This window comes from Trachypithecus francoisi, unplaced genomic scaffold (assembly GCF_009764315.1).
Source record: "Trachypithecus francoisi isolate TF-2019V2 unplaced genomic scaffold, Tfra_2.0 Lachesis_group1, whole genome shotgun sequence".
Lineage (NCBI taxonomy): Eukaryota > Metazoa > Chordata > Mammalia > Primates > Cercopithecidae > Trachypithecus > Trachypithecus francoisi.
In genome coordinates, this window is record NW_022681454.1 from 79,859,421 (window position 1) to 79,883,241 (window position 23,821).

A 23,821-nucleotide genomic window follows, 5' to 3' on the forward strand; every position below is an offset into this window, starting at 1 on the left:
ATAACTTTACTTAAATGAATGTGAGCCAGATGTATCACTTTAGCTAATGCTTACTTAGCATTAATTAGCATTAGCATTAATTAACATTAGCATTAATGCTAATGCTTAATGTTAAAATGTAAATTCATGCAAAAAACTAAAAAATTTCTAGTCAGCCCCTTCAAACTTTACTCCTCAAAAACATTTAAGTTGTTAAACTTCCACAAAACGTAGAGATAAAAGACATATGACCAAAGAATCAAGTACGTTACAAGCGTAGTTAAAATTACTGTCTGCCTTTAGTGTTAATCTTACTACAGTAGTATCATAGGACAGACAAAAATAATCTACTGGAATTAAAGACATCAAAGAAAAAACCATCTCATTCATAGGTCTTTCCAATCAATACCTACACATCAGAAAGTTGGCATGGCAACTAGGAAGCGCCCTTCTTGTGAGACCTCCATTTCATCTAAGATGTTATTTCAATGCAAATCTTTATAAGTAAATGTTCATTAAAACAAGACTATAAAGTTGATGAAACACTATATAACCAATTCTCTGACAATTATTGAATGTATTTTCAAACTGAAATATCATGTAAGGCCAACACCATTCTCACTTAAAAATCACTATTTAGTATTTGACTTTTCTTAATAAAAGAGAAACAGTATAAGGGAAAACAAAACTTATCTCAAAAGTCCCTCTCCTTTCCTCTCCCAATACCTCCATCTTCCTAGCAAACACATGCTGCCTAACCTAGACAACAGACTTAAATAAGAAAAATACTTTATTTCTTTTCTATATCCTTTATCTGAAAAATTAGTTTTAAAAATGTTGATTTTCCTGGAAAGCTGTACGTAACAGTAGTAAAAGTAGATTTTTAGTGCTGGCCAAAACCTTTTGGAAAAGTAATACTCAAGCTCTAACAGACTGAATAGATTAGTGGTATTAAAACTTGAACATAGGCCGGGTGCGGTGGCTCACGCCTATAATCCCAGTACTTTGGGAGACCAACGTGGGTGGATCACAAAGTCAGGAAGGAGATGGAGACCATCCTGGCTAACATGGTGAAACCCTGTCTCTATTAAAAACACAAAAAATTAGCCGGGCATGGTGGCATGTGCCTGTAGTCCTAGCTACTCAGGAGGCTGAAGCTGGAGAATCGCTGGAACCCAGGAGGCAGAGGCTGCAGTGAGCCGTCGTGCCACTGCACTCAGCCTGGGCAACAGAGCAAGACTCCGTTTCAAAAACAATAAATAAGTAAAAAAATAAAAACAAACCACCTTGAACATGCATCAGAATCACCTGGAGAGTCTCTTAAAACACACAGATTGCTGGGCCCTTCCCCTACAATTTCTGATTCAGTAAGTCTGGGGTGGGACCAGAAAACCTACATTCCCCTAAATTTCCCAGATGATGTTGCTGGCCCAGGACTATACTATGAGGATCACTGGATCTGATTCTAAGCTTCTCTCCTAATTTCACTGCTGAGCAATTTAATAGAGACTAAATAAATCCCATTCCAAACTTTCATGAAACAAATGCATCTGATACCTGTGACACTTAAAAGTACTATGAGAGCCTACACCATCTGGCATTCTCAAAAGAGAAGATGATTTATTTCTGGTTGAGACAGGGTCTCACTCTGTTGCCCAGGGTGAGTGGCATGATCACGGATCACTGCAACCTCTGCCTCCTGGGCTCAAAGCAATTCTCCCACCTCAGCCTCCCAAGTAGCTGGGACCACAGGTGTGTACCACACTATGCTCAGCTAATTTTTTACATTTTTTGTGGAGACAGGGTTTCGCTATGTTGCCCAGGCCGGTCTCAAATTCCTGGGCTCAAGCGATCCACCTGTCTCAGCTTCCCAAAGTGCTGTGAGTACAGGTGTGAGCAACCATGCCTGGCCTTAATTTTTGCATTTTTTATAAAGATGGGGTTTCTTCATGTTGCCCAGGCTGGTCTCGAACTCCTGAACTCAAGCAATCTACCTGCCTTGGCCTCTCAAAGTGCTGGGATTACAGCAGTGAGCCACCGCACCCAGCTTAATTTTTCCAGTATATAACACATACATTTAAATGTAAAAGTGGGTGGGGGTAAGACCTGAAATCCTATTTGGGAGATTGAAGGAACTGAGGCAAAGAAATAAAAAGGCAGCATTCCTGTTAAACATCATATTAAAAAGAATTTACCCATGCTAAAAATTCCCACAAAATTAAGAGTGGGCTTTGTACTCACAAAAAACTAAACAAAGATTGTCTATAAACTCATTCTCAATGTAGTCTGTCATCATTTTATTATAACTAAGGCAAAACAGTTTCTGACATGGCTCTCAATGATCCCTGTCTGCTGGTACTTATGTCCTGTCCCATGTGGGGGCTGGACATTGTGACTTATTTCTACCACACACACAAAAAAATCAAAGGATGTTACTTCCATGACTAGGTTACAAAAAACAGTGATTTCTATTTTACTGGCACCCTCTCTTTTGCCTTCTTGGCTTATGTGCTTTGATTAAGCAAGCTGACATTATTAGATGCCTACACCAGTGAGGAACTGAAGCCCTGTCAATCCAACAGCCTAGAAAAAAACAAAATCCTCTTAACAAAGAGGTGAGTGAGCTTGGAGACAAATACTTCCTTAGTCAGGCCTTTAGAGAAGACTGCAAGGTCTGAGAGAGACCTTCAAGTAGAGGATCCAGCTAATCTATCCCAGACTCCTGACCCATGAAAACTGTTCAATAATAAATGTATGTTGTTTTAAGTCACTACATTCTGGAATAATTTGTTATACAGCAGTAGAAAACCAATACATGCAATAACCATTTATCTTTTCTCTATTCAAATTCAAATGAAAGAAAAAAATGGCAGAATATGTAAACTACACTTCCTATTTCTCACTAGTAAACTGCAAATTCCATCAGCAGTGTTATTTAAGAAACAGATAAACTTGATCACTTTCCTTAAGTCTCAAGATTTGTATTTCAAAGCCTTAATCAAACTCAGAAGTTTTACTCAAAAAGAGTAGAAAAGGCCAAGGTTTACAAAAACCTTTAAATATCACCTTCTACCAGAAATGTTTTTCTATGTAACAGGATTTTAAAAACTAAACACAAACAAAAACATATGGACACACATGTGTATCATCTCATCTACCATCCACCCTTAAATACAAACCAGAATGTAGAAAGAATATGGCAAAACCAGTATTTCATAATTAAAACAATTACAAGGTGCAAAAAAAGATTTAAGCTATTTTTAAGAAAAGTGTTAAAAGTGGCACGGTCACACAACAAAGTAACCAAAAATTTACCAGCATACTTCATGTCTAAAAGGTAAAAAAGATAATTTTATATAAATTATAAAATGGACAAACTATGCTACCTTTATTAAGATCTCTTACTCTCCTATCTTATAAAATCTAAAGCCTACAGAAAATAAACTTCTTACACAAAACATTTCTGATAGAAATACCAATGTTTTTTAACAGAGAACTTGTAAAGAAATTATCTCTACCAGCTTCCATATAATCATGAGATGATCGAAAGAGCAGTGTAAGCAGAAGGCAGAAATAAAACTAATTAGATTTGACAAAATGTGGTGTCAATGATGTATTAAAAATGTAACCATTATAAAGGGTGCATCGTGGAGGAGAAAGCACATTTTAAAATCAACATCCTAAGAAAGCTTTTAATCTCTATTAAATTTACATTTAAATGAATTTTAATTGTGCCAGAAAATTCTATTTATTATAATTAGCATTGCTCTCTGTTTTGAATTTACTGAAAACACTGATAGGCAGGCTTTTATAATTAAATACAGAAAAACACAAGAGTAAATACAGTTTTCAAAAACTTTAAGGAATTCTTTTTTACTGGTAGCTCTGGAAAATGCTTACATTTCTGGCAAACAGTGCCAGTTAATTTGAGGTAATCTGTTGAGTAAAACAAAAAATCCATGGTATTATAAAATTAGCTTAATAAACGTTAGTCATAAAATAGTTTCTCAATTAAAGGGATAAAAGTGTACTTCCTCAAGGGCACTGATAATATTCATCCAATATAGGCCAAGCTTCTCCCAAAGCAGTATTCTCAATGTTTTGTCCAGGAATTCCTGGGGGTCCTTGAGACCCTACTGAATCTGCCAGGTCAAAACTACTTTCATAAATTTACTAAGCTATAGTTGGGCGAAGCGACTCACGCCTGTAATCCCAGCACTTTGGGAAGCTGAGGCAGGCAGATCACTTGAGGTTGGAGTTCGAGACCAGTCTGACCAACATGGAGAAACCCCATCTCTAACAAAATTAAGAAATTAGCCAGGTGTGGCGGTGCATGCCTGTAATCCCAGCTACTCGGGAGGCTGAGGGCAGGAGAATCGCTTGAACCTGGGAGGCGGAAGTTGCAGTGAGCTGAGATCGTGCCACTGCACTCCAGCCTGGGCAACAAGAGCAAAACTTCATCTCAAAAAACAAAAAAAAATGTTACTAAGATGTTATTTGCCTTTTTCATGTTCATTCTCTTACAGTGGAGTTTCCAGGGGCCACATAACTTATGATATCACAATAGATTTAATGTGAAAACAAACAGGAGAAACCAGCTTTTTTCTACTAAGCCACGCCAAAAGCGTAAAATAAGATGACTTCCCACTAAATTTTTAAAATTATTCTAGGAAAAGCACAGTTATTTTTCATAAGAAATTTTAAAATGTTCACATGTAATGAGTGTATTACGCATATCTCTAAACTAGTATTTTAATTTCTCAGTTTTAATTTCTAATATTAAAAAACAGATAAAACATACATAAGTAGAAACTCTTTGGGATCTGTAGCAATTTTAAAGAGTTTAAAGAAGACTGTAACTAAAAAGTCTGAGAACTGCTGTGCTAAAAAACCAGACTGCTAACAGAAAAATAATCTAAAGAATGCAGGACTTGGAGCAAATGCAGAATGACGCTAGATATGAGCAACTTGCTGCCCGCCCCCACCCCCGACCCAATTCCTATATATCATCCCTAACACAAAATTAACATATTTAAGAAATAAACAAGATTTTAAAGTTCATGAAATTAGTAGTACTAGATGACTAGTCAGACACTGATACAAGACAACAGTCTTTTAGGAAGAAATCTACTTCTTTCTAAAATGCAGAATCCTACACATCTCATATCTAGATAAACAGTTAAACCCTACAGCTAACTTTAAAAGCAGGGATGCCTGGTTTGTGGTCCAGATATCTCAGTAAAGCAAAGACCCTTATTCAACTCAGCAGAATTCCACTACTGGGCTACATTTCAATTGTTCCCAAGACCCACAGAACTAGTCATTTGAGGCTTGTAAGAGTTCATACAAAAACAAATGAGTTTAACTGAATTTGCCTTCTATTCTTCAGTAAACTCTACTACAAAAAAAAAAAAAAAATCAAATATGATGACACTAAAGTAAATTAACATTTAAAAGCCTAAATTAAAAGCTTACCATAAAGTTAGCTCATAATCATTAAATTCTATTATTTTAGAAACAAACAAAGTCAGTCAGTTACAGATAGACAAATGCATGATTCCACTTATATAAGGTACCTAGAATAAGGAAACTCATAGAGACAAAAAGTAGAATAGAGGTTACAGGGGCTATCCTTAGGAGGGAAGGAGCTTAGTGGGCACAGAGTTTTTGCTGGAGATGATGAAAAAGTTTTAGGTACAGATCATGGTGATGGTTACATAACATTGTGAATGTATTTAATGCCAATGAACTACACATTAATAAATGGCTAAAATGACAAATATATTGTATTTTACCACAACAAACAAACACACAAAATCACCTACCCTATAACAATACTTCCAGTTTTACAGTTTTTCTTCCAATACACAAGTATTTCAAAACTGACTTCTTCAGCTAAACACAGACATCTTAACACAACCCAGGTAAACAGTAAAAACCTTATTCAGATTTTCAAAAATCTGATGACTGTTCCTTATAATCTCCTTAACTTCCCTACCCACCAATACGTATGCATGTACTTCAACATCAGAGAAATGCTTTAAAAAAAAGTTTCTAAGACATGTTACTGTGACAAATACACGTAATCCAATAATATTCTGGATACAGGTACTGATTCATTTCAACATAGTTAATAAAGAAAACAGGCTTTCAAGCAAAACTGCCTTGGTTAGAATTCTGGTTTTACTATTTTCTAGCTATTACTTAGATGGCTTATGTCCCCACTTCCTCAGTGCAAAATTAGAATATCTACTTCAGATATTGTTCAAGAATCAAATGAGTTAATACATGGAATGTGCTCAGATAGTACTCTGAAAAGTTAGCATCCACTAAGTGTTAGCTATTATATCTATTATTACTCAGAAACAGCATGAAACCACTCTAATGTATTTCTGAAAAAACTTGGTACAGTGGAAACTATTTTCTGATTCACGAGAAAATGAAATAACAAATTTTCTGAAAATTATAAAAGAACTAAATTAGCCAGTATTTTTTTTTCTTTCTTTCTTTTTTTGGTGAGATGGAGTTTCGATCTTGTCACCCAGGCTGGAGTGCAATGGTGTGAGCTCAGCTCACTGCACCTCTGTCTCCTGAGTGATTCTCCTGCCTCAGCCTCCTAAGTAGCTAGGACTACAGGTGTGTGCCACCATGCCCAGTATGTTTTTTTGTATTTTTAGTAAAGATGGGGTTTCATCATGTTGGCCAGGCTGGTCTTGAACTCCTGACCTCAGGTGATCCTCTCGCCTCAGCCTCCCAAAGTGCTGAAATTACAGGTATGAGCCATCACGCCTGGCCCAGTATTTGTTTTTAAGCTACTATTAGTATGGCTGCAGGGAACCACAATAAATACTTTTGCACTTCCAGACATCTCTTCCTTCTTTATTGTATTCTAATACATAAATCTCTACTCTTCATACAAATCTATTACGGCCAGAAATACTTTGCGCTCTCTGTGTTACTAGCAAAGTTTCATATATGTTTGTAGGTGTGCGTTTAAGGGGGAAAGGAGGCAATATATTTCTCCTCTTCTGTGAACTATTTGACAGTGAAAGTTCTTCAAACGAGCGTTATCATCTCTAACACCTTATAATTGTTAAACAGTAACTATCTACTTACGCAATAAGCCCTCTGTAAATTTGCAAGAGTCAATCACAAATTGTATCATCTAAACCAGGGAATTTCTTTCTAAGAATGAATAATAATAATTATGCTGGAATAGAAAGTATAAAGTAGGACTCTTCCAGGCAAATCTGGATGTATGGTCACCCTACTTATTAAAAGAAAAAAAACTGGTAGCATCCTAAAATATGGGAATAAAATATCATTACTATACTTATCACATTTTGGACTTTAGTTTTAAAAACATTAGACGTCTAATGTGAAAAAGGTAACATTAAAATACATTGAAATTAATTCTTTAAAAAATGTTTTTTCCATTTTCTTTTGATTATTTCTGAAGAAAGCAAAAAAACAAGACAGTTTATCTAAGAAAAATGGAGTATCTTTTAAGGCAATACTTTAAAAAGACTCCTGAATCATAGCTTTCTTTCATTAGCTGCTTATGATTCTTAAGGTGATTTAAATTACAACAAACTACGGAACATAGTGTAATCATGTGGTTCTGTGGTAAATGGTAACTGAAAACTACAGCTTTAAGCATGGCAGCTGGCATATATCTATGCAGCCGTACTGTTATTCAGAGCTAGTGCCCATCCTGATCAAATGTACCAGGTATGAATCCGAAAATCATCTTTGCTGTTATGGATACACACACATGTCGTTAACTCAATTAGCAAACACATTAGGAAATGCCAAGTACATACAAGACTACTGTGACTAAAACTGTAGGGAAACATAGATAGAAACACATAGCTTGTATGCTCCCCAACAGCTCACATTCTACTGAAAATAAGGAGCAGTTCAGAGAGTCTCAACTTCAAATATTTGGTTTTAAACAACTGGTATCCTGCTCAGCATATATAGCAGCATTAGAATTCATTTGAATCTGTACTCATTAAATACTGATAGAACAACATAGAAATGTAAACCAAGAACAAGCATCAAAGGAAATCTGGATTTTAAAATACGGAAAGCATGTAGCTGAGAATTAAGTAGAAAAACAGATTAGGCAAAAGAAAAATAATTAGCCACACTCCATAATGTCATTAATAACCTAAACACTATTCAAAGATTTGTTATACTTATGAACAAAGGTTACATGAAAAAGAAATGGTCAGGGGTAGTGGTTCATGCCTGTAATCCCAGTACTTTGGGAGGCTGAGGAGGGCAGATCACTTGAGGTCAGGAGTTCAAGACCAGCCTGGACAACATGGCGAAAACACCATCTCTACAAAAAATACAAAAAAGGCCGGTATGGTGGCACGTGCCTGTAGTACCAGCTACTCTGAGCCAAGAGGATCACTTGACCCTGGGAGGTGGAGGTTGCAGTGAGCCGAGACCGCACCACTGCACTCCAGCCTGGGCGAAAGAGTGAGACTCTCTCTCAAAAAAAAAAAAAAAAAAAAAAGTAATTTTATCACTTTGAAAAAAAGTAAACTCCCAGATAATGCCACCGCCTATCTATAGCAATTACCTCTATAGCAATATTCTACAGAGTTTCTGAATATTCTCATACCAGCTAAGTATTTGTTGTTATTAATTCATACCAATTCTGCCCTAGTTACTTTAATAATTAGTACTAAACATATAAAATGTTAGCCATCTGGGGATATACTATATTAGTAAATAAGGAAATCCTTTCATTTTGTCATTTGTGACAACATGCATGAACCTGGAGGACACTGTGCTAAGTGAAATAAGCCAGACACAGAAAGACAATTACTGTACAATCTCATTTATATGATCCAACTCATAGAAGCAGAGAGTAAACTGGTGGTTATCAGAGGCTGGGGGCCATAGGTGATGGAGGGGAGATGATTTTCAAAGGACACAGAAGTTTCAGTAAAATGAGAAAAAAAAGTTTTGGAGCTCTACTGTACAGCATGGCAACTATAATTAATAACTGTATATTTCAAAACTGCTAGGAGAGTAGATTTCAGAATGTTCTCTCCACAAGAAAATGGTAAGTATGTGAGCCAATGAACATATTAACTTGATTTAATCATTCTATAACGTAGACATGATCAAAACATCACACTGTACCCCATAAACATATACAAGTAATACCGTCAATTAAAAATAAAATTTTTAAAAAGATTTTTAAGAATAAAAAAAATTATTTCAAATCACTTACTACCTAAGTAATATTACAAAGGAATCCAACAGGAATATTAACACAAACATTTTAATAATTTTTTAGTATCATTAATCAAATGTTAAAATATTAATTATTTCTTTTATTTATCTAATTCTTTTTCAGAGGACAAAGGATTCATATAGAAATCACAGAAGTCCTCATTTTGAATCACCTAAGTCCCCTTTCATTTGGTTAATACTCAGCATATTAAAGACACAAGAACCACAAGTCAGTCCCAACTAATGAGTGGTTTCTGCTCAATCTATTTGTTGGAACAAGAAATTCACTGAATTTAGAAATACTAATGTTGTCTAGAATAAGGACCTCAAACCTATATTACAACCTCCTCCTTCCTCTATTTTTGAGACAACAGACCCTCTAAAGCCACAAGTTATTTTTTCATATTTTTCCATACTTTTTGAGATAGAGGTGACAGTGGAAGGAAATCAAAGGCACTGAGGATGAAAGACAGAAGCAGTGGCTGACATTTAGAGGCCAAGGATGAATATGTTAGGGAAGGACTATTCAGACCCTGTATTTGGTTCTGTACTCCGATCACAACTGGCACCTTAAAACAAAGACAGCTCTCTTGCAAATAAAAGTGAGTGAGAGTACATGGCTCTCTAGTATAAACTGATTTTATTAATAGGAAGTAAAGCCTAATACATGTCATTCATGTTGCCCTGATGAGGATAAGCAGCTATTTTTTCATCATTTACTACTAGCTTTCTCCCTGGGAAGAAGTTATTATTCTTAATCAATCTTGTTAGTTTCATAAAAACTTCGTTAAGGCAGATAAAGATTAAAAACAAAGTAAGAAAGGCAACCAGATGAAAAATTTAAATAAAAATAAAATTTGGGAATTATTTGTGAGTTTATTCTCTATCACCACTAACCTGGTTTTTAATAAGTAATTAAAAGTAGCTATAAATATGATAAACATTTATATCACTTTTGTTTAAAAGAAGTAAATACCAGGCACCCAGTAGCAGTCTCCAAAAAGGAAACCAGTATACAGAAGACTAGACTGAAATATTAATTTCAATCTCTTCACAAGATAAAATGTTTTGATCTACTCCCATCCTAAAAGTATCTTTAATGTTTCTTTTAAAACAAATTAACACTGGTAAAGTTTATAACTGAGTATGGATTTATACATATCCTATTAGCAACTTAAGTTTGGGGATCATTATCATATTTTTGAATCACAAGATTGGTATCTGTATGTTCTTCTCAATTTTAGAACATTGTCTCTTTCCTATACTGTGAAATAGCAAGACACATATATATCTGTTTCAGTGTGAATCTGTTAAAGATAAATACAATATCTATTACTTTTAATGTAATGCGATCAAGATATTAATTTAATTGTCAAAAATTTAAAAAAAACACACCGCAAGCTATTTTTCTTTCAAAGTCAAATTCTTATTTACTATTTACCCGGTGGTGGAATCAGAGGTGGAGCAGTGCTGACAGTCGGAGGAGGTGGAAGAAATGGAGGAGGTGGAAGGTGAGTGGGAGGAGCTCCTGGAGGGAAAAACGGAGGTGGTTTGCTGAAATTGTTGTCTACTTCAGTAGCAGATCTTTCAGAAAGGACCTAAAATTAGAACACAGTTAAATAAACAGATGCATAAATATTATGTAAGATTAATCTTAGTAAATTAACTTCATTTAATCTAAGAAACAAAGTAAAAGGTAGTTTAATTCACATATATGTATTTTTGCGGGGAGAGTAACAGTTCTACATGTGTGATATGTGCATACATATGCCTATGTGAGCATATACACACCTATACTTTTAAAAATTTGCATATTCAAATCTTAAGAAAAACAACTGGCTCATTACCAAAAATTTCTTAATAAAAAGTAATTAAGTAATAAAAACACCCCACACAAGAAAAAAGTACTTCATAAAGATCATTTAACAAGTATTATCTTTGTCACCCAACCAGAGTTAAAGAATTCAATTAAGGCAATGTAATCATTAATCACAGACACTAGCCTTAAGAAATTAACATGGCAGCAGGTCAGCCATTCACTGTACAAGGGCCTGTCATCAACAGGTTGCAAAGTAAGAGACTGTCAGGCATGCATCAACAGACTGCAAGCAATAGGCAGCAAGATATGTAAATAACTTTATCATGTGAGCCTTGTAACTTTAAGAACAGGGTTTATTCTTGAAAAATAAAGCAATGTTTGCAAAATGCTTATTTGTGTGAACAGGTTAAGGGACAGACACCGTAAGAAGCACCCCAAACCTACTGAAATAAAACAAGCAAACTGGCACCTCAAAATCTGGATTTTTGGTAAAGTCCCCAAGGATGTGTAAATAAATTTGGGAAAGACAGCCAACATAATGTTGTATATTTAATTTATACTTCTCAGATCCTTGCTGACTAAAGCAATCTTTTAAACATACAATCCCTCTTTCTATTAACGTTTCCTACATTTAAGTGCAGTGTTTTTTGTAGGGCTTATGCTGATAAGCTATTTCTTTAAGTATTTATTTTGAGAAATCATGGCATTTTAATGGTAAGAGGAAAGGAAAAATGGACTAACATCTTCCACTATAGAAATGATTTGCCTTTAAAGATGCTAAAAGGAATATTTTACATGATCAACTTATCGAAGGTGAGAATCAAGTGCTCTGGACATTTTCAAAAGGACTCAGAAAACAGAATAAATAATGAAAAAAGTATGGCCAAACTGAATAGCTGGAAGTCTCAGTTATTAAAGTTCTAACATCAATTATCCAACTTACTGATAATTCACCTCTCCTCATTTTTTCACTTAAAAACAAAGGAACTCTACACCTCCCCCAGAAATGTCACATTAAATAAATTATGGTATACTCATCCAGTGAAGCTATCAGGAAGATATTTTAATCATATTTTAAGAATATGAAAACATACAAATAATTTTTGATGGGGGAAAAAAGTATACACAGAAATATAATAGTATCCCAATTTTGCTTAGTAACAAGAGATGTACCAGCTGTGGTTATCTTTAGGTGGTAAAATCACTGGTGGTCTTTTATTTTTCAATCAGCGAACCTATATACAAGTTGAATATTCCTAATCCAAAAATCTGAAATCTGAAATGCTCTAAAATCCGAAACATTTTGAGCACCAATATTTTATCCCAAGTGGAAAATTCCACACCCAACCTCATATGTGACGGGTCACAATCAAAACTCAGGCCCACTACACAGTTTATTCAGGGTTGCCAAAGGAAAAAAAGATTATCATAAATTAACAAATCATTATAATAAATTAAGTAACTTATATATGAAACATAAATTTCATGTTTAGACTTGGGTCTCATCCCTAAGATTACATACATACAAACATTTCAAAATCTGAAAATTTCCAAAATCTGATACACTTCTGGTACCAAGCATTTTAGGTAACAGATATTCAAACTGTATTACGTTTCTATCAAGGAAAAGGAAAAATCCCTATTAAAAAAAGATTCAGAAATTACAAATTCTCACTGGAAATGCCTTTATAATAAAGGATGACTCATTCCACATTTTAAATCTCTTTGTATCACCTAAAACACAGCACAGCACTATGACTATCTATTGAATACATTAAATTAGAATGCTGATATCATCCTTCAATTTAAGAAAATACTAAACCTGTATGTTGCTGTTCTCATTTGCCCGTCGCCTTCCTTCTACTCGGCTGATAGTTATAGTCTGACCAATAACATCAATTGCCCCAGGTAATCTCCTGTAACATAAAAATTGAATCAATTCAGTTTCACCTAATTACATGCTTAAAAAATAATAAAAGCAGTAAGAGAGAAAAACAAAATGTGTTTGCAATAAATTTTAAAATAAAATCAGATCACAATACACACTGAAAAATATCCCTGAGTTTAAGCTCACTACTTTGCACTGTCATAAACATTTTTATTAATAAGCTAGAACCAACATACCCAACAATGATCATAATGTTAAGTTTTAAGTCTCTGTAGAGTTCTTCTTCTAAACTTACTAGTTTTAGTAGTCTCCAAATAAATTTATCTTTGTGAAATTAAATAAGACAGCAAATGCTAGACAAATGGAAATTTTGGGGCCACTACAATTGTAACACATACTACAGCTCTGTTACAGAAACCTTAAATATTCCCCAAAAAGGCCTGAAAATATTGCTCATTTTAACACACACAGGATATATTCCAAGTGTTAAAAAACATAAAAAAGGAACCAGTTTGCCATTTCTGATAACTTGCATTTAGACAGAAAAATTCAAATATTTAAATACTTGCCTTACTTCTATTTACAATCTTTTTAAAATTTATAAGGATATGGAAAAAACAGACTATCATAAAACAATGCTACAAATTTAAGAGAAAAACCTAGTAAGTTGTATTTTAAATAATTAAAATAATGTTAAAAGCTATTATGCAGATGAAGGACTTTATAAAAGTATGCATGCCTAAGATGATATAGAAATCACTTGGAGAAATAGGCAATGAAAAACAGATGCAAATTAGATGGATTTCTCTTCATCTAGATTTCAGTTCTGAACAACACTGCCTTTAAAACTTTATAGAAGGAAAACAATTAAAACACCATAGATTCTTCGACAGTCACTAGATTAGGCTCCTAAAATGACAAATAACAGCAGCTACCATTGGTTGGATGCCAAACCTTCATTGTATCTAAACCTCACAAAAACTTAAAAATTACTGTATACCTGTTAGAGACAAGCCGTGGTCCAAGGTGAAATCACTGACCTAAGCATGAATTAAGAGGCAAAACTAACTTTCAAACTTGAGTCTTTCTGATCCCAAAGACTACAGACCTCCCCTCCCCTTGAGCTAGGTTTCCTTCCAGCAAGACAATTCATCTTGGAGAAATTTAAGACTTTTCTGGAAATCTTGAGTTAGGAAGAGTTTATCTCAAGTAGACCTTGAAACACTCCACTAATTATTTTGTGCTAACAAAGACAGCCCTATAAAAAGTATATCATGACATCTGAAATGTTTTCAAGTACATAGTTCCCACTTACCATCTCTTGACCATTTAAGACTTCCCTTCTCTATAATTTTAGTACAATTTAAAAATGTTCAAGCCTTTCTAATTTTATGCCTGAGTCATTGACTTCCTAGATTTCCTCATGATCCCAAAGATAAAGAATTATTTCATTGGAGGATTAACATATCCTCCAATACAGCTGAGGAAAGATCTTAATATTCACGTTACAAAAACCCAAATATCTCTATGATAAAACAAATATTGCTTCAACTTCTTCCCTATAATTTAAATTGCAAAGCTATGCCCACCATAACTGCATTATCAAAGCACATGCCATCAGCCCTCTGATATACAGTATAACATTTCATATTCCAACATCCTACCAAATACACGTGTGCATTCTGAGGCCATAATTTCCTCTCCGTTAATTGCTGCCCTCCATTGTCAAAACTTTCACTTTCACTCTATTTCCTTTTATACTACTTTCTATTGCCAATCACTGGACTCTCTCCTTCCCATTTTTAAATTTATTCCCATCAAACACAAATTCTACCAAATTTGTTTGGACTTGAAAGTCAGACAACAAATTCTCCAAATTGTTAAAAGTGGTAAAAATTAGATCCAGATATAAGACTAACTTTCCTGTTGAGGGGAAAATTTTCTATAGCCTGTCTTTTACCATTTATTTCCAAGGATCTCTAGTTTTCAAAAAGTCTGGGACACATGGAAGTATTCATCTACTAAAATGTACCCTTAAATATGGTCAGAAGTCTAATTAGTTTTTTTCAGATTTAAATTGATTTTTTTGAATCACTAAAGATTCAAAATGGCAAATACTATGTTTCTAAAAACATATAACTGAGAAATCAGCCTTAACAAGTATATCCCTAAAGGGAGTTCAGAAAATTACAATTCTCTACATTTTCAAAACATCTCCTTGTGCCCGTATTTTTTAACCACATCAACTGACTTAATCATATAAATGAAGCTTACTGTTTTGTTCAGAAATGTTTTACGATAGACACACAGTACGTACCAGAGTAACAAAAAGCACATAATATCTAACACTGACAAATAATTTTAAAATATTAATATTATTCTGATGCCACATTTTGGAAAAAAAATATTGAACCATATTATTCCACGAAAGTTCTTAATGGACAGCTTTTTCTTTCATTGTTTAAGAAGATTCAATAGAGTTTCCCTATGAGGAAATCTACTGTAACTTAGGAGTTCCGCAAAGCGTAGGTTTAATTAGGTCAACAAACTTGTTCAGTAAGGTAGACAGCTAATGCTATTATCAAAATCTCTTTTCCATATTGGACTCAATCATCTAGTAAAAAGCTAAGAAATTAATCACTCTGGGTGTCTGAGTTGACGTACAGTTTAAACAGGCAGTAAATGTTCCCAAGACCTCTAACCCTCCCCCTGGCACAGTAAATGAATATAAAAATATCTCTGAAGTTACAACGCAACTTCAGTAAATGAATATAAAAATAACTCTGAAATTACAAAAAATTATCATGTTTTGATGATTCTGACGTCCAAGAAAGAATCCGAGGGCTCTCTGCAGAGATGCAACAGAAAGTTTGAGATGACAAATCAGGGCTAATAGAAGATAGACAAAAGGCCATAAATTGATCTCTGAAGGTCAGGCTCATGCATGTAATCTCAACACTTTGGGAGCCTGAGGTGGGAGGATTACTTGAGTCCAGGAATTCAAGACCAGCCTGGGCAACATGGCGAGACTCTGTGTCTACAAATGATTTAAAATATTAGCCACGCATAGGAGCACATGCCTGTGGTCCCAGCTGTTCAGAGGGCTTAGGTGAGAGGACTGCTTGAGCCCAGGAGATGAAGGATGCAGTAAACTTTGATTGCGCCACTGCACTCCAGACTGTGCAACAAAACAAGAGCCTGTCTCAAAAAAAAAAAAAAAAAAAAAAAAAAAAAAAAAATCTCAGCTGCTTTTTCTTGCCAGCCAAAGCAAAGGACATCATTAATAATAAATGTCTTTAATGCGCATAAGATTAAAACAAAGCTTTTGCTGTAAGATTGTTTTTCCCAGTAATGACAGCTAGTATTTATGGAGCACCTACTATGTGCAAGGTAAGCACTGTTCTAAAGACTTTATATATATTTAGTCTTCATGATAAACCCGTAAGGCAGCAACTCTCATTACTGTCATTTTACAAATGAGAATAAAGAGAAAAAAATTCTCCTCTGAGTCTAAGAGAAAATGAGTACAAGACTACAAAACACAGTAAGAAGTACATTTTACACAGCAATACAGTACCAGTACCCACATTACATTAAAAACTAAAAAAGGTTCATGAAACAATACTTAAAAAAGGAAAAACAGTGACATTAAGATAAAATGTGATTTTATTAATATTTAAATATAGCATAGGAAAAAAGCAAAATAATACAAAAACAAGAAATATTGGTTGGGACCACCAAATTGTTTCACAACCCACTAATGGACTGCAATCTCATGTTTTCAAAAATATGCAAATAAACTCTCCAATATTCCTACCAAAAAAAACTGAATTTTACAGAGCTGTTTCTCAAAATGCTCTTTAACGCGGAGTGAAGCACAACAATGCCCGATTCAATAAGAGCAATTTAATCAGGGGAAGCAAAACAACGTGGTCTGCGTATCTAGCCCTCTTAATAGTCAGGCTTGATCTAATAATCTGTGCTTTTGAGAATAGTTCAAGTTCTTAACTAGCTACACGGTTCTCTAAAGAAGAATTAGGATGTCCCTGATTTCTAAATAAATACATATGTATAGATGTAATTTTCAGGCAAAAGTCCAGAGTTTACAGCAAATTTTCAAATTATTTTGCTTGAAATATTGCTTGAATTATTGCTTGAAAGTTCATAACCATATTGTAAAATAATGGATGAATCACATATCAATGTAGACATCTATGAATGTTTTCTCACAGAAGGGCTTCTAATAAGAGCTGGGCAGCAAACAGTTCAAAGGTCCATTCTCTGAGAAAAAGCCTAGAATGTGGCTACCTCTAATTCCCAACTTGAAAAGAGGTGCACTTGTTATGACATTTAATTCAGGTCACATATGTAAACAGATAGCTGTAAACAGTTCTACATGGAAATTGTGTAGCATCTTTTAAGCAACTTGAGGAAAGAGACGAGCCTTAAAAGATATATAGACACAGGATGGGAAGGTAAAACATTTCAGATGGAGGGATAACTATGAGCAGAGAGAAAAGATGGAGGGGGGCAGATATGTGCACAATTTCTACTTAGCAAATATATTACCTATCCAACTGCTTGCAACAGAAGCATCATGCACCTTTGATGGTGGTTACCAACCAAAAGACATTAAAAGAGGCAGAAAATGTAAATTAAATGAGAAACACATAAAGAAAAAAACTGTGAGGCTGTAAAATGCTATGCAAATATCAGCTCCCATTAACTACATCTATCATTTTACTTCAAAACTGTAGGTGCCTAGCTATCATTTGATTTTAATCTTTATGCCAACCCAAAATCAAGTCTCTAAATCAGTGGTTCTCAACCTTGCCTGCATATCAAAATCCTGATGCTCAGGGTGTACACCAGACTATTTAAAATAACATTTACAAAAAAAAAAGCATCAACACTTTTTTGAAGCTTCCTAGGTAATTCCAATATAGTCAAAGTTGAAGACTACAAATTTAAGGGCATGTTCAAGAGACTGCTAGACATTTTGTTCCCTCCAGAAAGAACTTTTAAAGTAGCTCATAAAATATTAATATTTATTTCACAAAAAATTTAAAGTCATATCCACCAAGGTAAGAATATCATTGATTAGATATTTTTCTACTGATCTTTTAGTTTTGCGGTACTTGAGCCCAGGAATTCAAGATCAGCCTGGGCAACATGACTGGTCTGACATGGTACTGTTTCTATACCTGTGTGTACGTTTTACTTTCACAAGCACAAGAATAATTTTCTCTATAGATATATACATAATTTATAAAGAAAATATATTCTAATGTTCAAGTAACAATTTATCAATGAAAAATCCAGTCCAGAAAAAGAACCTAGTCTAAAATAAAAATCACAGAATTCAAAACACTTTTCTAGACATACAATTTATTTTCTATTGGTACTATATTTAAAGAGACTGATAAAGCCCACGATAAAAGAGGAGATCTGACACTCACTGAGTGTCTGATTTATCTTTTTTTTTTTTGAGATGGAGTTTCACTCTTGTTGTCCAGGTTGGAATGCAATGGCACCATCTCGGCTCACCGCAACCTCCGCCTCCTGGGTTCAAGTGATTCTCCTGCCTCAGCCTCCTGAGTAGCTGGGATTACAGGCACATGCCACCATGCCCAGCTATTTTTTTCTATTTTTTATTTTTTTTAGTAGAGACGGGGTTTCTCTATGTTGGTCAGGCTGGTCTTGAACTCCTGACCTCAGGTGATCCGCCTGCTTCAGCCTCCCAAAGTGCTGGGATTATGGGCATGAGCCATCACGCCTGGCCGATTTATCTTTCAAGCCCTGAAATAGGTGCTTTTACAGCTTAGAACTGATTTAATACTTACAAGTACATCACATTTAAGGCATATGGGCCGGCATAGTGGCTCACACCTGTAATCTCAGGTGTGATTTGGGGATCTGGGAGTTTGGGAGGCAGAGGCAGGAGAATCACTTCAGTTCAGGAGAGATCAGTCTGAGCAACATAGTGAGACCTCATCTCTACAAAAAAATAAAAAATTAGCCGAGCATGGTGTGCATGCCTGTAGTCCCAGCTACTTGGGAGGCTGAAGTGGGAGGACTGCTTGAGCCTGGTAGTTCGAGTTTGCAGGGAGCCACGATCCCACCGCTACACTCAACCTGGGAAACAAAGTGAGACTCTGTCTTGAAAAAATAAAAAGTAAAGTACATGTCCAATTAGTTTCATTTTCACATATGTGGAAAGAGGCTCTTTTGCATTATAAAGTGGCAGCACCAGGATTCAGGCTTAGCATAACCAACTTCAAACCCCTTCCCTTCTTCTTCAGCAGTGTTTATCATACTAATTTCCTGGGGTCTGAATTTTTAAAATGTCAATTTTTAAGCCCTATTTAAAACAAAACAAAAAACCTTGAATGTTTAAAGGTGAAATAAGCCCAAATTTTACTCACTGGAGGACACAAATGTGTTCAAAAGTGCAAACAAGTTTATTCACTTTTGTATAGAGCTTGTAATAAAGCTCTACCTTCCATATTTATGCTTAATTTCATGCTTTTAAATGTATCAATGACAGGAAAAGATACAGCTCTACAAGAAACTTAAAAAAACAAACAAAAAACCACAAAGGCCTTCATATGTCCAATAACATAAAATCTTACAAACTACACACTATAGCAACATGCATTCAGAGCACTTGATCAAATGCTCCAAGGTACAGGCACATCTTTTCAGTACAGTGTCTCATCAAGACATAAAAGGAGATAGTCAGAGGGAGAAGTCATTCTTAGATATAATGTTCATTTAACATTCAGTTTTATTATAAGTATTGTGTTTAATATAAGAAATACATGCATGTTTAAATGTATTTGTGATTTAACGTTGAAAAACAATTTTTACTATTCATTCAAGTGTATGAATCAGTTAAAAAGCATTCTAATATAGGAACATAAGCTAAGAAAAATAAACTATCACTTGAAAATTAAGAGGAACAGAACTTGGTAACATAAAATAGAAACAAAATTAAAAAACGAACTGTGCATTAGGATATGTTTACAGCAATTATCCATACTTCCAGTTTCAATTTCCTGCACTCACTAAAAGTGCTTCATTCTTCTAATTAGTTTCTCAAGAGTTAAAATTTGAATTTATAAAGCAAACTTATACCAATAAAATGCCATTGTTAATACAGACAGATTTAGCCTGAAGAATATTGTCATAGTTTGAAAAACACTTATAGATTTGGCTTGAAGAATACTGTTAAAGTTGGAAAAACACTATATTATGCAAATTAATAGTCACTAGCATATGATAAGGCCACAACTTCAAATATAGTAAATGTTATTTATGTATTTATTTATTTAGAGACCAGGTCTTGCTCCGTCACCCAGGCTGGAATGCAGTCACACGATCACAGCTCACTGCAGCCTCACCTGTCCAGTAATCCTCCCACTTTATACTCCCAAGTAGCTGGGTCCGCAGGTGCACACCACCATGCCCAACTAATTTTTGTCTTTTTGGTAGAGTCGGGGTTTTGCCATATTGCCTATGCTGGTCTCAAACTCCTGAGCTCAAGTGATCCACCCACCTCAGCCTCCCAAAGTGCCAGGATTACAGGCAATGAGCCACAGCGCCCAGCCCAAATATAATAACTTACGAAAAAGATCTTAATCATTATTTACTTGTTCTTTACAAACATTTAAGCAATGCCTCAAACTCCACACTTGTCAGTTACATTAACTACAAGAGCTGGAATCTAGTTTTTCTTACACTACCAGAGAGTGAGAGTGAGAGAGTGTGTGTGTCTGTTTTAAGAGGAAAAGTAGCCTGAGAAAGAGACAGAGGTGGGGGGTAGAGAGGGAGGGGGAGAGGGAGAGAAAGGGAGAGGGGGGGAGAGGGGGGGAGAGAGAGAGAGAGCGCAAGGGGTGTGTGTGTGTGCGTGTGTGTTTGAAAACAGAAAAAGTAGCTTTTATCCAGGTTATCTGTTTTTGGAATTTTCTTTTCTTTTCGAGACAGAGTTTCACTCTTGTTGCCCAGGCTGGAGTGCAATGGCGTAGTCTCGGCTCACTGCAACCTCTGCCTCCCAGGTTCAAGTGATTCTCCTGCCTCAGCCTCTCGAGTAGCTGGGATTACAGGCAAGTGCCACCAGGCCCAGTTTATTTTTGTATTTTTAGTAGAGACGAGGTTTCTCCATGTTGGTCAGGCTGGTCTCCAACTCCCGACCTCAGGTGATCCACCTGCCTTGGCCTCCCAAAGTGCTGGGATTACAGGCATAAGCCACCACACCCAGCCTATTTTTAGAATTTTCTAAAGCACAAAACACATAATGAAAATACAGCCTCAAATTTCCTTCCACATATATTCCTTGAGACTAATTACGAAGTCAAAGTGAGGAGCTTTTTTTGTTTCCAAAGCATCTTTTTTAGAGAGAAGTAGGTATAGATGGAGTTGCTAAAGATAAAGCACTGAGATGTATCTCTTTCAGGTATGGGAACCAATATTTTCGCTATAAATTAGCCATTTGATGTCCAAAAATAAAGTATTATATCTAAAGTAAAACAATTTAAAATAAAACATTCTAAGTCAAATAGCTGATATAAAAGGAATTTCAGATGTTAAAACAACAAAGCCAAAGAAACAAAAATAAAGTTTAATATTACATTGAAAGTAACATATTTTAAGTATTCCTTTTTTTCTTTTTTGAGACAGGGTCTCACTCTGTCATCCAGGCTGGTGTGCAGGGGCGTGATCTCGGCTCATGCAACCTCCACCTCCCGGGTTCAAGTGATTATCCCGCCTCAACCTCCTGAGTATCTGGGATTACAGATGCCCACTACCATGCCTGGCTAATTTTTGTATTTTTAGTAGAGACAGGGTTTCACCATGTTGGACAGGCTAGTCTTGAAATCCTGACCTCAAGTGATCCACCTGCCTCGGTCTCCCAAAGTGAGCCACCATGCCTGGCCTATTTTAAGCATTTCTATGCCTTTGTCTATGAAAGTAGACTTGCCTGAACTATCAGTACTACAAGCCAGAAAAGCAGGTATTCTAGTTCTGGTTTTGCCTCTTAACTAGCTGTGAATTTGGGCAAATTCTCTAATTTCTCAAATCTCTTTTTCCATTGTAAACCAAGGACTAGTTTCCCTTGTAAACCAGGGACTAGTCAAAAAATAAAGAATTTCAGGTTTGAAGAGGCTTTCCAAATTACACCGTCTAACTCCACTATGTTACAATTGTGGTAATGGAGGCATAGGCATGTTAGGAAACCTTCCTTAATTCACACAGGTAGTTACTAACAAAACTAAACCTAAAATCCAAGTCCAATACTTATGCAATAAAACAGTTGTAAGTTTAAGTTTCTTTATCAATAGCATGATAAGTTTATAAGATCTTGTTGTCTGGCCCTTTTAGGTTCAGTAAATAGGCCGTCCACACTGCCAGGTTAAATATAAACCCAAGTGTTTCTCTATGCAATAATCGAGTTAGTTGTTATACAGAAATTGTATTAGTACAATTATGAACTTTTAGGTTCCACAGAGATGTTGAATGTGAAAAGACTCATACACTTCATTCTACACTTGTCAGATCTAACCTTTATTTAAAATAACTGTTGAAATTTCTATTGGTTTTTCAAGTAGAATTTTAGTGTTCAAAGACAAAGATAAATATTACATAATACATAGATAAAAAAATCAACGAGTACTTTCAAAATAATAAGATGAAAACTTTCCTCAACCTACTAAAGCAACAAATGCAACTGACACTATTCTAAGAATGCAGGTAGTATATTTTTATCTACATTAGTTACTAGACTTACAATGTAGATATTCTTACTTTGAGATGTATATCCACTTTTAAGAATGACTAAGCTTCTTTCCTAATAGGAAATACTTACAACTCATGTGGAATAGATAATTAGGACTGTATAGAAAATGAAACGTAAGAAAATCAAATTTTGATAGTGTTTCCTCCCTTTTCTTTTAGGTGCTATGATCAAAGGTACTTGATCACAATTTACATTTGTATTTTTTAAGTTTTTAAATTAAAACAATTGTAAATATATTTATATAGCATTGAGCTAATCAGGTAAATTGCTTAAAATTCTCTAACAAAAGCAAAACAAAAACAAAATTACCCTTGTATACCATAATTATTTAAAACCTCAAATGATAAATTAGGGAAGTATTCTGGTCTGTATTTTGAAGTCAGGTTATGAAAGCAATCTCTCAGATTGATCACTGCAGGTAATATACTTTCATATTGGAACACAGTTGCTTCTCATTGCATCCCTTAAAGATGAAGTTATTATTTCAATTTTCAGGCTCGGAGAAATTATAATATCCATTCAAGGTTGTATGCTTTGTAAATTTAAGATTCAGAACACAAACCAAAATTCAATGGAGGGTAGATCATTAACAAAAGCATAACAACAATAAAGGAAACAGCATATTCCAGGGCAGCTACTATGTCCACTTAATGATATCACAGGTTTTTGCACTATAGTAGGGTATAAGATTGGAAAGATTCAGTAGAGTTAAATTTTATGGGTCCGAATGTAAATACTGGCTCAGAATGTTAGGTTTTATTCGATAAGTAGTGAAAAGCACCTGGGAATTTTTTAAAAATGGGATGGTATGAGAAAGGATTAACCTGCAGCAAGGAGGAGGAAAAAAAAAATTACTGAGCATCCATTAGCATGGTTCAATGTAATTCATTAAATATTATAAACGGCCAGAAAGATGGGTGGCAAGACAAGTGCTGGGTCTTGATTTATAAGATAACTAAAAAACCTACAACTGTACCCTGAAAAAGCATAATTTGGAGGGTAAAAATATGGTACAGTCAAAATTTATTATCTTACTATTAAGGCAAAACAACATTGATGATCTAAACATCAGGGAGTATCCAAT

The 23,821-nt window shown here is 35.0% G+C and overlaps 1 protein-coding gene across 23 annotated transcripts in view; it reads right to left on the minus strand.

The window, feature by feature from the left end:
• The window catches only part of FIP1L1 (factor interacting with PAPOLA and CPSF1), an 82,910-nt gene that overhangs the window by 27,527 nt on the left and 31,562 nt on the right, over positions 1-23,821 (minus strand). For all 23 annotated transcript variants that reach the window (XM_033214679.1, XM_033214678.1, XM_033214673.1 and 20 more), the window contains 2 exons: positions 12,876-12,969; positions 10,676-10,832 (listed from right to left, as the gene is read on the minus strand). In XM_033214679.1, coding sequence (XP_033070570.1) covers positions 10,676-10,832; positions 12,876-12,969 — 251 coding nt within the window. The remainder of the gene's footprint in view (positions 1-10,675; positions 10,833-12,875; positions 12,970-23,821) is intronic.